At 52.4% G+C, this 11901-nt stretch overlaps 4 protein-coding genes across 4 annotated transcripts; 2 read left to right on the top strand and 2 right to left on the bottom strand.

The window, feature by feature from the left end:
- Window positions 1-414: 414 nt before the first annotated feature.
- Window positions 415-1335, bottom strand: LRP88_10106 (Alpha/Beta hydrolase protein; the record flags this gene model as incomplete). Its single annotated transcript, XM_083246574.1, has 1 exon — window positions 415-1335. One exon carries the CDS (start codon window positions 1333-1335, stop codon window positions 415-417), a length of 921 nt encoding a protein of 306 aa, XP_083097687.1.
- Window positions 1336-1970: 635 nt separating this feature from the next.
- On the top strand, window positions 1971-3005 carry LRP88_10105 (Rab geranylgeranyltransferase BET2; the record flags this gene model as incomplete). The annotated part of the gene is made up of 3 exons (XM_083246573.1): window positions 1971-2165; window positions 2265-2334; window positions 2389-3005. 3 exons carry the CDS (start codon window positions 1971-1973, stop codon window positions 3003-3005), a joined length of 882 nt encoding a protein of 293 aa, XP_083097686.1.
- Window positions 3006-5744: 2739 nt separating this feature from the next.
- LRP88_10104 (uncharacterized protein) lies at window positions 5745-6479 on the top strand (the record flags this gene model as incomplete). The annotated part of the gene is made up of 3 exons (XM_083246572.1): window positions 5745-6098; window positions 6146-6380; window positions 6430-6479. The coding sequence occupies 3 exons, from the start codon at window positions 5745-5747 to the stop codon at window positions 6477-6479; spliced, it is 639 nt and encodes a 212-aa protein (XP_083097685.1).
- Window positions 6480-7955: 1476 nt separating this feature from the next.
- LRP88_10103 (mismatch repair protein MSH3) lies at window positions 7956-11308 on the bottom strand (the record flags this gene model as incomplete). The annotated part of the gene is made up of 2 exons (XM_083246571.1): window positions 7956-10504; window positions 10555-11308. The coding sequence occupies 2 exons, from the start codon at window positions 11306-11308 to the stop codon at window positions 7956-7958; spliced, it is 3303 nt and encodes a 1100-aa protein (XP_083097684.1).
- Between the last annotated feature and the right edge of the window lie 593 nt (window positions 11309-11901).

The following is an 11901-nucleotide window of genomic DNA, read 5'->3' as shown; positions in this document are numbered from 1 at the left end:
GTTTCACTGCTGGTTTGTAAGTGGTGGACCGAAATAGATCTCATCTGCATGGGATGGAGATGAGGCTGCCGGCCCACAAGTCGACTACCACGACTACCACTCGAGTAACTAGCAGTTACGGATACTGATAGAGAATGTTGTTTCGTTTGTTTGCTCTTTGCTCTGTCCTCGCACATTGCTTTCGTGGTTGAGCAAACTCAAATGCTTACATCACCAAAGAGAAAGTCTCAAGTTCCACCTTGATCAAGGTACGCAAAGCATTCCAGCTCCGTCACGTTTCACACTTTCGGCGAATACAATGTACACTGTCGCTGGCTGGGAGAGAGAAGGTTATTTGAGGTATACTCCCGGTCAAGGGAGCACCCGTTGTAGTATCCGACGTTGACGATCCCCGAACACAACCCAGCTGGTGGCCTAGCACGATCTGACAAAGTCGTCAATCTCCTTGTTGAACCTCTCAGGTTCCTCGTAAAAGAGCCAGTGGCCGGATTCAAACACGCTCGACTTGGCTAGTCCTGGCCTCGTCTTCTCTACCCGCTTGGCAGTCTCCAGCATCCCCTCGAGCGGGAAGCATCCGGATCGTCGCCCAGCCATCACCAACGTTGGAACTGTGATCGTCTCTATAGCTTCGCGGTGATCATATCGGGTGTGATCTGCTAGTAGCCGCGCGAGCCACGTTTGATCGCACAGGGCACTAATCTCCGTGAAGAAGGCTTCATCGCTCGCTGCTTGCTCGGCTGAAACACCATCCTCCTGTTGCGGTGCATGCCGGTACCCCAAACATCCTTTCACAAGATCAATGTGTGCTGACTTGGATTCCTGGATCCAGCTTTTCTGGGCCACGAGCATTGTTGCTTCATCGTAGCATCCCGTATGTGCCTTGGACTTGTCCCAGTCGTCAAACGTCGACCGGTCTTGCAATGGTGCCTGGTCGACAAAGACAAAGCCAGCAAACTCAGTGCACTCAAATAGTTCAATGTACGTCCAGAGAACTGCAGCACCGATGGAGCAGCCAACTGGCACGATACGGGTATCCGGTACCGCCTTGTGCAAGTGGGCGACAAGGCCGGCGAGGTCGGCTGCCAGGCGGGCAACGTGGTAACCACCACGAGTTCGGTCTGATCTGCCGTGGCCGCGCATGTCAGGGGCAACGACCCAGAGAGACTCGCTTAGAGGACCAATGTTGCGGGTGAAGTAGTCGCTGGAGCCGCTGAAACCATGCATCAGCATCACGCAATGACGAGATGAGGCATTCCCCGCAGCAGCACTCAACGGCAGGGAGGATTGGTAAGCTATCTTGCAGCCATCGTTGGTGGTGAATGTTTCCAGGTGCATCTCCGCTTTGCTGGGGTTGTAGCTCTGCTTCGGTATCGTTGAGCCTCTAGGGTGGGTGTGGTTGAAGGTGTGGAAAGGAAGAGCTGCCAACCCACCTCGAGGTCTAATATTGAGGAAAGCTCTATGTGGAGTTCACAACTGGAGCTTCAAGCTTCAGGGCATGGAGTTGACCACTCCGGGTCCATCAACTGAGCGAACTTGGTAAGATTGGTGTGTTTCTTTGGTCAAACAAACTACTACGAGATTGGTAGCTTGCCTTATTTCTTCTGAGCCTTTTCGCTCTCTTCACATTAATTGAGAATCACCATGACAATCACCGCAAACCTTATTATTTGCATCCAGCTCAACAGTTTAAGCTCACGAAATTGCAAATCCAACTCTACGGATGCAAGTTTATTTTAAACAATCCAATACGCTAACTAACCCATCCGATCCATATATGGAACCGAATAAACCGAACTCGATGCCACATAAAATCAGTTATTGAAGGAAGCTCGTGGTGAGTGAGCGTCAGCAACTTGAAGTCCACCAGTTTCTGGCCAGGCAACGCGCTTACGTAACGACCCGCCATTCAAAAATCTCTTCGACATCTCAACCCCGACATCTCTCATCAAGCTCTCTCATCCTTCATCAACATGGCTCAGGTCGCACCGGAATACGACGGCCCCAAGCTCGCCGTTGACGCCCATGTGAAATACATTCAAAGCCTGGACACCAGGAAGGATGAGCTGGATTACTGGCTGACCGAGCACTTGCGACTCAACGGTCTCTATTGGGGGTTGAATGCCCTCTACCTGCTTGGCCGCCCTGATGCCCTTCCACGTCAAGAGGTCATTGGCTTTGTTCTATCTTGTCAGCATGAAAACGGCGGGTTCGGCGCTGCGCCCGGTCATGATGCCCACATGCTCTCCACAGTAAGTGCTGTGCAGATTCTCGCCATGACAGATGCCTTCGACCAGCTAGAAGCCAAAGGCAAAGGAAAGAGCCAAGTCGGCAAGTGTAGGTGCCACTAAAGGTCCGCAGTGCTTCCATGCACCCACTGACTAGGAATAGACATCGCAGGACTGCAGAACCGAGAGACAGGAACGTTTGCTGGCGACGAGTGGGGCGAGGAAGACACGCGGTTCCTGTACGGTGCCTTTAACGCCCTATCGCTCCTCGGACTCATGTCCATGGTCGATGCCGAAAAGGCTGTCACTCACATCATCGCTTGTGCCAACTTCGATGGTGGTTATGGAACGGGACCCGGTGCGGAGTCGCATTCAGGCCAGATCTTCACTTGCGTAGCCGCACTTGCGATTGCGGGTCGCCTCGATCTTGTCGACAAGGAAAAGCTCGGTCGATGGTTGAGTGAGAGACAAGTTCCCTGTGGCGGCCTCAACGGCCGACCAGAAAAGAAAGAGGATGTCTGCTACAGCTGGTGGGTGTTGAGCAGTCTCGCAATGATCGATCGAACTCACTGGATCGACCGTGATGCTCTCATCGCTTTCATCCTGAAATGTCAGGATACCCAAATTGGCGGCATTTCTGATCGACCTGGCGACATGGTCGACGTGTGGCATACCCAGTTCGGCCTGTGCGGGTTGAGTCTTCTGGGCTATCCTGGCCTGGAGGCCGTGGACCCGGTGTACTGCATGCCGAAGACGACTACGCAAAGAATCTTTGGTTGATCGATTGCAACTCTTGAATCCGGTCCAAGCTGAGCTGCGTCACGTCTCCCCGGCACAAACCCGACACTACCGGGTATCCTCTTGCCATTTAATTGCCTGCTAAAGACACTTCCCGTGATAGCATGGATGTATGGCTGAGAGAAGAAGAAACTGTTGGTTTTTCAGGGACATCGCCTTTACCCCGTGGTGTTCGTCCTGTAATCTCCTGCAGACATCTATGGATCCGTGGATTCTTGCCAAACTGGTATTTCTCCTCGCGCAAGTCAAGGGTTGACTAACCCTTTGGTCTCTTGAAAGAGCAGGTTGCATTATCGAACCAAGATAGTTCCTAATTACAGCAATCAAACCTATTATGTCTAATTGTCACTTGTGTGATCTCTTCCCGCCCTTCTTGCGCAGTCCTTGACTCTCCCAGGCCTCGACACGATGCATCCTTTGAACCCCGTCGTCTTCCACGCCAATCCGTCGCTCAGTTCATTGCCACATACTCGAGCTTGTTCTACTTCCTTTCTTCTGTATCCAATCGCTAAGGGGGGCTAAAACAACTGTTCTCAAAGCCCCGACGTTCACAGAACACGAAAAGTGTTGAGGCTGGGTGTCACCGCCATCAATATCTCCAGGTCGAACGAGCGATCAAACTCATCATATCGTCACCCTCATCAAGGTCGACAACAATCAACTGTAAGACACGAGCAAGATTCAACTACACTGCACATTTTCTTTCATCGCACCTCTATTTTCTCCAAAGCCAGCCCGTCTTCTCTTGCATCGCTCGGAACCACGAGATGAGTGGTAGAGGCTTCCATCCTAAGGCTTAGGGTGCCGTCGGGCACTTGCCGGAACACACTCGCTCATGGACGCGCTCCTTCCTCCTCGACCCAAATCTGGTGACCCCTCCTTCTTCTCTCCCACATTCGCTCCATTTCTTCCAGACTTCTGGTCCTTCTCCTTCCATCTTTTCCCATCGCGGACTGTTCACCTGCCATCGACAGTATTGTCATCGGCAGGGCGGCACAGCCCTGTTCCCAAGCGCCTTCCTCGCTCTGTCCACCCCGTGGGGAAGCTGTCGTCCTTCGATATAGCCTCAACTGGCCGACATCGCCGCTGTCGCTGGCACGCTTTCCGACAACGAGGAGTCTACGATCTCGGCCACCCATCAAGCCCATGTCCCCGGTAGCCAGTTCCCACCAAGAGTGAGTGTTTCCTTGATAATGCCTTTCAGCAGTACGCCTTGTGACGCGTGCACGAGATGCTGTCGAGGTCGCTCCCCTAACACCTTGTTCACACGGTGCAAGGGAGTTGGACTGGACACTTCATCCTAACACCCAACCACCATCGTCGAAGCAAACTGATCAAGTTCACAGCGTGGATTCGTTCTCAGTCTAGGTTCGCAATACGTATTTTCGATTGCCAGATTTCCTGGAACCCTGGTCTTGAAGACTTGCTGGCGTGGTGAGTGCCCAAACATTGACGGCTTCGAATGCTCGTGACAGTCGACGAGCCTAGTCAAAACAAGGTACAGACAAGACCAACAAGCAACTGGACGTTTAATCGAAGCTTGCAACCGTTTTCAAGGCCGACAATCCCCTTATATGGTCACTCCTGGTCATGAGCACGGAGCCACTTTGTTTGTCCTGATCAAGCCTGGCTCTCGAGAATCTTGACAAACACCGAAACTCCCGGGTTCTCATGTAAGCCAACGCAACTGCCAAGCTTCGACTGTACTTGGATGCCCGCAACAGCCGAAGATATTCGGAAAGAACAGTAACCTTGCGGTAGCATCGTGACTTCCTTCGTACCTGGTCTCCAAGGAGCTGCCTTCTTCCCTCGACAAGTCCTCCCTGATACTTGCTCGGCATCTCTCCCTCTTTGTCTCCTCCCATGAGCATCGCCAAGCAGTTGGTCTTGCATCCTAACACCGGCTACCAACATAGCGAGGTCTCCCACAAACGGACGCAATCATGGCTCGAGGAAGGAAGCCCACGAAGAAGGCTACCGCGGTAAGTACATCCTCCAAAGGCTCCCATTGACCTCCCATCTGGATCAACTCTGGTCCCTTCTCAAGTTTCATCCCAATTCTTCATCTCCACTTGCACAAGACTTGCTCTTTTTGCTATTCTACGTCTCGGCCTCTACCCAGCACACTCGTTCCCCCAGGTACCAGCCCTTTCCTGTTTTCTCTTTGGGCGAAGCAGAAGGACGCCTCGCATCCGAATTTTGTACGATCTTGACACCTCACTTGACCTCTGTCACATCCAGACAATCGTGCCTTCGATCGACGGGAAAGGCCATTACTGATCATGCGTTATTCCAGGACATGACTCCCGCGATGCCGACAGGCCATAGTGCAACCAACTCTGCCAATCGTCAAATCCCACTCCTCTGCAGCGTCTGCCCGGATGTTCCTCGATTCTCTGACGTGTCCCACTTGCTCACACACATCGCGTCCAAAGGCCATCTCCACCATGAGACACAAACGAAGCTCAAAGCTCATCAAGACATTGCTGCCTCTGTTGCCCTTCGACGTTACGAGGAGTAGTACTCCCAGAATGGTATCGAGGCACTTCTGGTTCAGAGAATGAAGGCAAAGCAAGCGAAGGAGGACGCACGCAACAAACGGAACCGAGCAAATGTACCCGTACCTACACCTACGGCAAAGGTGGCTACCCGTTCTTCGCCGTGGCACTTGATACTGATACCAGCTAGCAAACTAAGCGAAAGCTGAAGCAAGAGACCACAATGGACCCCGAGGTCAAAATCGAGCAAGAAGCCCTGACGGCCGATTTCCCGCTATTCCCCGGTTTCTTCGACCACGACCAGGACGCTGAAGGCCAAGAAGAGTTTGCTACCGTGGCTGATTCCCTATCCTTGAAGGGTCAGGTGTGGCCAGGAATGGGCAAGATGGATCTTGCCAATGACGAGATGAGACGCACTCGCAATCAGCGTAAGCCCAAATCTGTCATTGACAAGATGAAAAGGGCTTCTGAGGGCATCGTGCCAAATCAAGTCATCATGACGCCTGACTTCAAGGTAGAGAGAGTGAAGGATGTTTACGACGATAGCTCATCCCCTATCCCGGGTCAAGAGGAATCGGTACGCCCGTGCCCTCCAGATTTTTGTATTCGTACTGACCTTCTCAGACTCCGCCACGCAAAGTTCCAAAGCCAAGGCGCAAGAAGGCCACGCCTCTTACTGAGGTTTCGGCCAACGTCCCTAAACAGCGGCGAAACACTGCCCGCGGTCTGAAGTCTAACACGGGAAAGAGGGCTGAAGTCAAGCCAACGATTGAAGGCCAGGACGATTCTGGCACAGCAACTTCGCCATTCCACTTTCGACATGGTCACGATGTTTTTCGTGATGACGATGGGCACCTAGGTACGTCCTGAACACAGCAATTCTTGCGAGATTCTGACTGTCGAGACAGGGCCGCTTGGTGGCCAGCCCCTTTCCTCTACTCTCAATGATAGAAGGTAAGTCTGCATTTTATCTTCCAAAAATGCATTTTAATATTTCAGTAGGTTTGATCTACGTGATCGACATGGAATGCGCTCAATGAGCACGACTCCCTCCAACCTTGTCTCTCCGACTCCTCTCGCGAGAGACCTCCCACGGCACTTTACCTCCAGGGATGGAACCACTTCGCTTCGGCCAGAGTCGTTCCCACCGGGTATGCTTTTACTTGGCCAGCTTCCATTCTTGTTTTGGAAGTCGCCGTTCTTGAATCCAAACTAACCTTTCTCAGGCTCCTTCGGCCACATTGAAGCTACGTATGCGATGAAAGATGCAACCATCTACAATGCCTCGCCAAGACTTCCTTTCACCGTTCCTGCTCACAACCAGTTCCACGGAATTAACCAGGACCATTTTCGTTTCTCGTCAAACAACATGTTCCATATGAAACAAGAGGATTACGCTGGATCTATGGCCGGAGACTCAACTCAGGGGACTAACGACAGTCCCTTTACCAGCATTTCTGGCGCCAACCCCCTTTTTTCTCAAGATCGTTTGTTCTTGAACTCATACAATCAGGGATTTCCAAGTACATCGTTCTCCACGCTATCGTTCTCCCCAATCAACCGGCCTAGAGAGCGCTCACAGTCTGCTCGCGACGTCAAACCAGCCACACATCTTTGCGAAGTAATGGACGGAAATGACCTATGCGACGTGAAGACCCCAGGTCTCGATGGAGGCTGGCATTTGCACCCTTCCAATCATGAGCTGGATTTTCCAGATGGTTTGGCTTCAGAGGAGCCGCAAATCTAGTCTTTCAGGCCTTGATCAGACCAAGTCAGACATGATCGACCAGGGAGAGCCATGGAAGCACTAGCATATAACCGACTAACCGGCAAGGTACGGAGCAGAGGTTTCTTCGAAGCATAGCCTCCCCGTGTGGTGCAACTTGGCACCGGACAACTTGAATGCCTTACTTGTCATTGAGGAGGTGAGTTATCTGCTCTTTTCCCAACGGCTTAGTGGCTAATCTTGGTACGCAACTAGAACTCTTACACTGCGATGTGCATGCATTTGACGGCCCCAATGCACCCAATTTTTACACAATTACGATCTTGACAGGCATACCTCTCGCGTTTGCCAGCCTGGAAGATACTATACGCGGACAAAGAACAATGGGACTTTCGTTTGACTTCGGGACGAGGCAAAAAGGCGTTACACTCACAAGGTTTTGGGGCGCCATGAGATATCTTAGCAGGACATGGGTTAAACAGCAGTATGATGGGCAAGGCAAACAACTATGGGTACTTTGGAGTTTGGGAGTACTGGAGGATTATTTTACATTGGAGCTATGGGGAGGAAACGAGGCGCAAGCATGTGGAATATCATGGGAGGGAGCAACTACCTAAGTTAGTTAGACATATTGGGGTGCATTTCAATATCGAATGAAGAATGATTCCAAGGCTCCAAGAGTAGTATTGATTGATTACTTTGATTACATTACAATTGTTCAATGTTCGATATAAGATGATCGAGCTGGTCTGGTCCATTATCCATCACATCGGACAGGGTGCGGCAGATACCCTTTAGGCGTCGCATTCTCATTTCTTGTTCCATTTGACTCGACTTGAGGGAGGCAACCTCAATAACCTTTTTCGGGATGCGAGCAAGTCTTGCGACGTTCAAGCCATAGGAGCGGTGGGCGACACCCTCACCAACCTCATACAAGAAGGTGACCTCCTCCTCACCATCGGCTCCCTTCTCCGCTTTGAACTTCATGTGAACGTTTTTGACGCCGTCGAGGCCCTCTGCGACCCGTGCTAGATTCTGATAGTGGGTAATAAATAGTGTCAGGCAGCGTGTTTCTGTGACGACATGTTGGAGAACAGCTTGGGCGATGGCAGCGCCGTCGTGTGTGCTAGTACCGCGACCCAGCTCGTCGAGGATGACCAAACTTCGGGGACCGGCGGAGCGGAGAATACGGGCCGTCTCGGAGACCTCGACCATGAAGGTGGACTCGCCGGCGAAGAGATTATCGCGGGCACCTGTACGGGTGTGGATGGCATCACAGAGGGTGAGGGAGAGGGCGTCGGCAGGCACAAATGAGCCAACCTGTGCGAGAAGGACAATGAGGGCAAGGGCTCGGACAAAGGAGGACTTGCCGCCCATGTTGGGTCCGGTGATGAGATGGGCAAGAGGTGATGGGTGTGCGAGTTTGGTGGAAAAGGGGATGTAGCCACCCTCAAGTGTGTGCTCGGCGATGGCGTGGCGGCCGTTGGTGATGGAGATGGTAGGGTCAGAGGAGGAGGGGAGGAATGATGGGCGAGAGTAGCCGGGCTGAGCGGCCACCTTGGAGAGGGAGAGAAGACAGTCGAGGGTTGCCAGTGCGGAGACGGCATCACGGAGAGGCTGGTAGTCTGCGGAAATGGCAGCGAGGAGATCCTTGAAGGCCTTGTCGCAGGCAGCGGCTAGGGCTTCGCGATGCTGGTCACGCTCGGTGATGAGGCGAAGGACCTCAGGGGTATGGAAACGTGATAGCTTCTTGGTACCCGAGATCTTGCTCCATGACGCCGGTACATTTCTAATGTCTGTGTTGGGGACCTCAATGAGATACTCGATGCCGGAGACGGTAACGTATTCGACCGTCTTCTTCTTGATCTTCTCAGCAGCGACAGCACGGTGGCCGTCAAGCTCGTGCTCGACGTGGGCGATTCCTAGTTGGTGGTCTTGCATGTCCTCGGTCTGATACTCATCGCGAAAGAAGCCATACTTGTCATCTTTTCGAGCAGCGCCGAGATTGATCTGCTCTAGGTAGGAAATGACGGTGTCGAGGATCTGGGGGAGAGCGCAAATAGCATCGTTGAGGAGGGGAGACGTAAAGGGGGCGTCGGAAGGAGACTTGACGGTCGAGTAGTGACTTGCGACCTTTTGGAGGGCCTGGAGGACAGAGACGAGTTCAGGACGGGTACATTTGCCGTAGTAGATACGGATGAGACTTCGCTCGAGATCCGTTTTGGCATTGGCCAAGAGAGCTTCTAGTTGGGCAACGGGTGCAGTAGACTGCTTCTCAAGAAGCTCCTCCACGGCGGCGAGACGCCCTTCGAGAAGTTGCTGATCAAGCAAGGGCCGGCCTACCCACTTTCGAAGAAGTCGGTGACCAGGGCGAGTGATGGTCTTGTCCAATGCCCAGAATAGACTGCCCTTTTCAGAGTGGTCTGTTGAGTTTCGATACACCTCGAGGCTTTCGAGCGTGGTGCCATTGATGAGCATGTGAGAACGTGTGCTGAAGCTCTGAAAGTACTTGGTGAGGTCAAAGATGTGCTCCAGGCCATACTCCTGAAGATGATTGATCATGGCCGAGAGGCAGATAGTAACGGGCTCGGGTAATTTCAGGACCTTGTCGAGAAGGGCGGCGGCAGTCTCATCTTGGGTGTTTTCCTTCAGCTTATCGGCGTAGAACTGGGTGACATGCGAGTATGCTTCAGCGGCCATGGTCTTACCCCTGGGAACGCGCTCGACCCGGCTTCGGTCACCAAAGACGTTGGTGCTACTGCCCGACAAGTGCTGGACGAGTTTATCCGTGCCCTTGGTCAAGTCACCCACAATGAGAAACTCGCAAGGGGAGATGTGCAAGAGTCGAGTCTCAATCTCGCTCCGCATGAAACCATCTTCAAAGTTGTCGTAGATGATGTCTCCTGTGGCTGGCTGCACAGCAAGAATGCCGACATCAACCTTCTCGTCAGTGCCCCATCCCTTGGCCTTGTTCTCGGTGATGCAGAGTAGGTAGCCGCCCGAAGGAGCACCAGAGCCACTGCCTTGATCGAGCTCGCCATTCTCATCGATGTATGTGCCCTTGGTGTAGAGGTTGGTGAGCTTCCGGATGAAAGGCGTATTACGGTTGTCTCCAGCCTTCTTCAGTGCGGCAGTCTCGATCTGACGGACCACTCCAACCTTGTGGCCTGCAGCGACTAGGCGCTTTGCGTGGACGGGAAGACGATGCACTGGGATGCTGGCTGAAGCAAAGCGATCCAGATGTGCCTCTGACGGGTCTGTAATTGTTAGTATGCATGAATACAAGGGGTCGTTTAGGATAGCTTACGCTCATCATATCGCATCTTTCCAGGTATGCAGACTATGCTCAGCTCCTTGGCCGCGATGCGAGCGTCTTCGCCAAAGAACCGGAACTTGTAGCCAACCTCGACAATGAGGATTGTGTCCAGATGCTTCCTCTTGATGTCGAGGAACTGAATCTCCATGGGAGTCAGCTTCCCAGTCTTTGAGCCCTTCTTCTTGGTTTTTGTTTTTGGCGCCGCAGCCTCGTCCTCGTCTCCTTCGCCATCTGCATCTTCATCATCGCCGGCTGGCGCGTCATCCTGGACACGGCGTCGCCAGGCCATGGCATCCGGGTGCCCGAGTTTCTTGACGAACTTTTTGTGTAGCTCATGTTGCCGTCGCTTCTCTTGCACGTCCTCGTCTTCCTCGGCGTTCTCTTGGGCCTCCTGAGTATTCCGTGCACTCGAATCGTCGTATCGATATCGTTCCGTGCGTGCCCTGGAGGGTGATGATTGGTTGGCCTTTGTTTTGGACAAGAATGTACTTGATTCTGCATCCTCTGCATCATCTGCTCGAGACTTCTTGAGGGCCTTCTCGGGTTGTTCGTTCTCCTTTCCTGTGTCTTCTAGCGGTCGTTTTCGTGATGGCGAGCCGGCATCTTTGCTCGAAGGTGATTGAGCCTTGGCTCGTGCCTCGCTCTCCTTCTGGAAGACGGCAGCTAGGCCATTGACGGTCTTGGGGGTGAAGAAGGAAGTGAGAGACTGTTGCTTCTTTGCAGCTGGCTTTGTGGTGGGAGCCATGTTGAAGACCAATTTTCGTGGTCGTTGTGAGTGTCTTTGATATGGGGAAGCTGTTCACAGGAGTTGTCCCTGAAGCAGCGGATGGTGACGTTGGAGAAGCGCGTTCAGGCTGCTCGAGACGCGTTGAGTGGTTACGCGACCCACTTTTCTCGAGTCTGCTAGAATTTGAATCCATGGTTGTTTGCTTTTGTGAGACCAAGAGAACAAGGGCATTGTTTTTACGAGGAAATGAAAGGGATGGATTGGATCCTAGTTAGTTGAGATCTGAACGAGTCTGCATTTCAAAGTAAAATTTCCAGATTTTCCTACGTATTGTTGCAAGTCAGACTCTACACGTTGGTGCTATCATGTAAGCTTCCGTCATTAACAGAGCTCCCATAACCTACTAAATATTTCGAGGAGGGACGGATGAAAGCTGAAATGATCTACGAAATAGCAAATCAAAGCTTTTTGGGTCTTCTCCTCTTTATCAGTTGCATGCTCCAAGCTTTCTACAAGGGTTGGGCAAGGGAAACGTCCACACCCCGGACAATCTTGTAACTGAACGTCAGGGCCGGGCCATTATGCGGCCATAACTAATTATCCGAATGCCC

The sequence above is a fragment of the Fusarium phalaenopsidis genome, assembly GCF_050370095.1.
Source record: "Fusarium phalaenopsidis strain FUZ10S chromosome Unknown contig_32304, whole genome shotgun sequence".
Taxonomy (NCBI): Eukaryota; Fungi; Ascomycota; class Sordariomycetes; order Hypocreales; family Nectriaceae; genus Fusarium; species Fusarium phalaenopsidis.
Note: the sequence above shows the minus strand (reverse complement) of the source record. Positions and strands in the feature narration are given on the sequence as shown.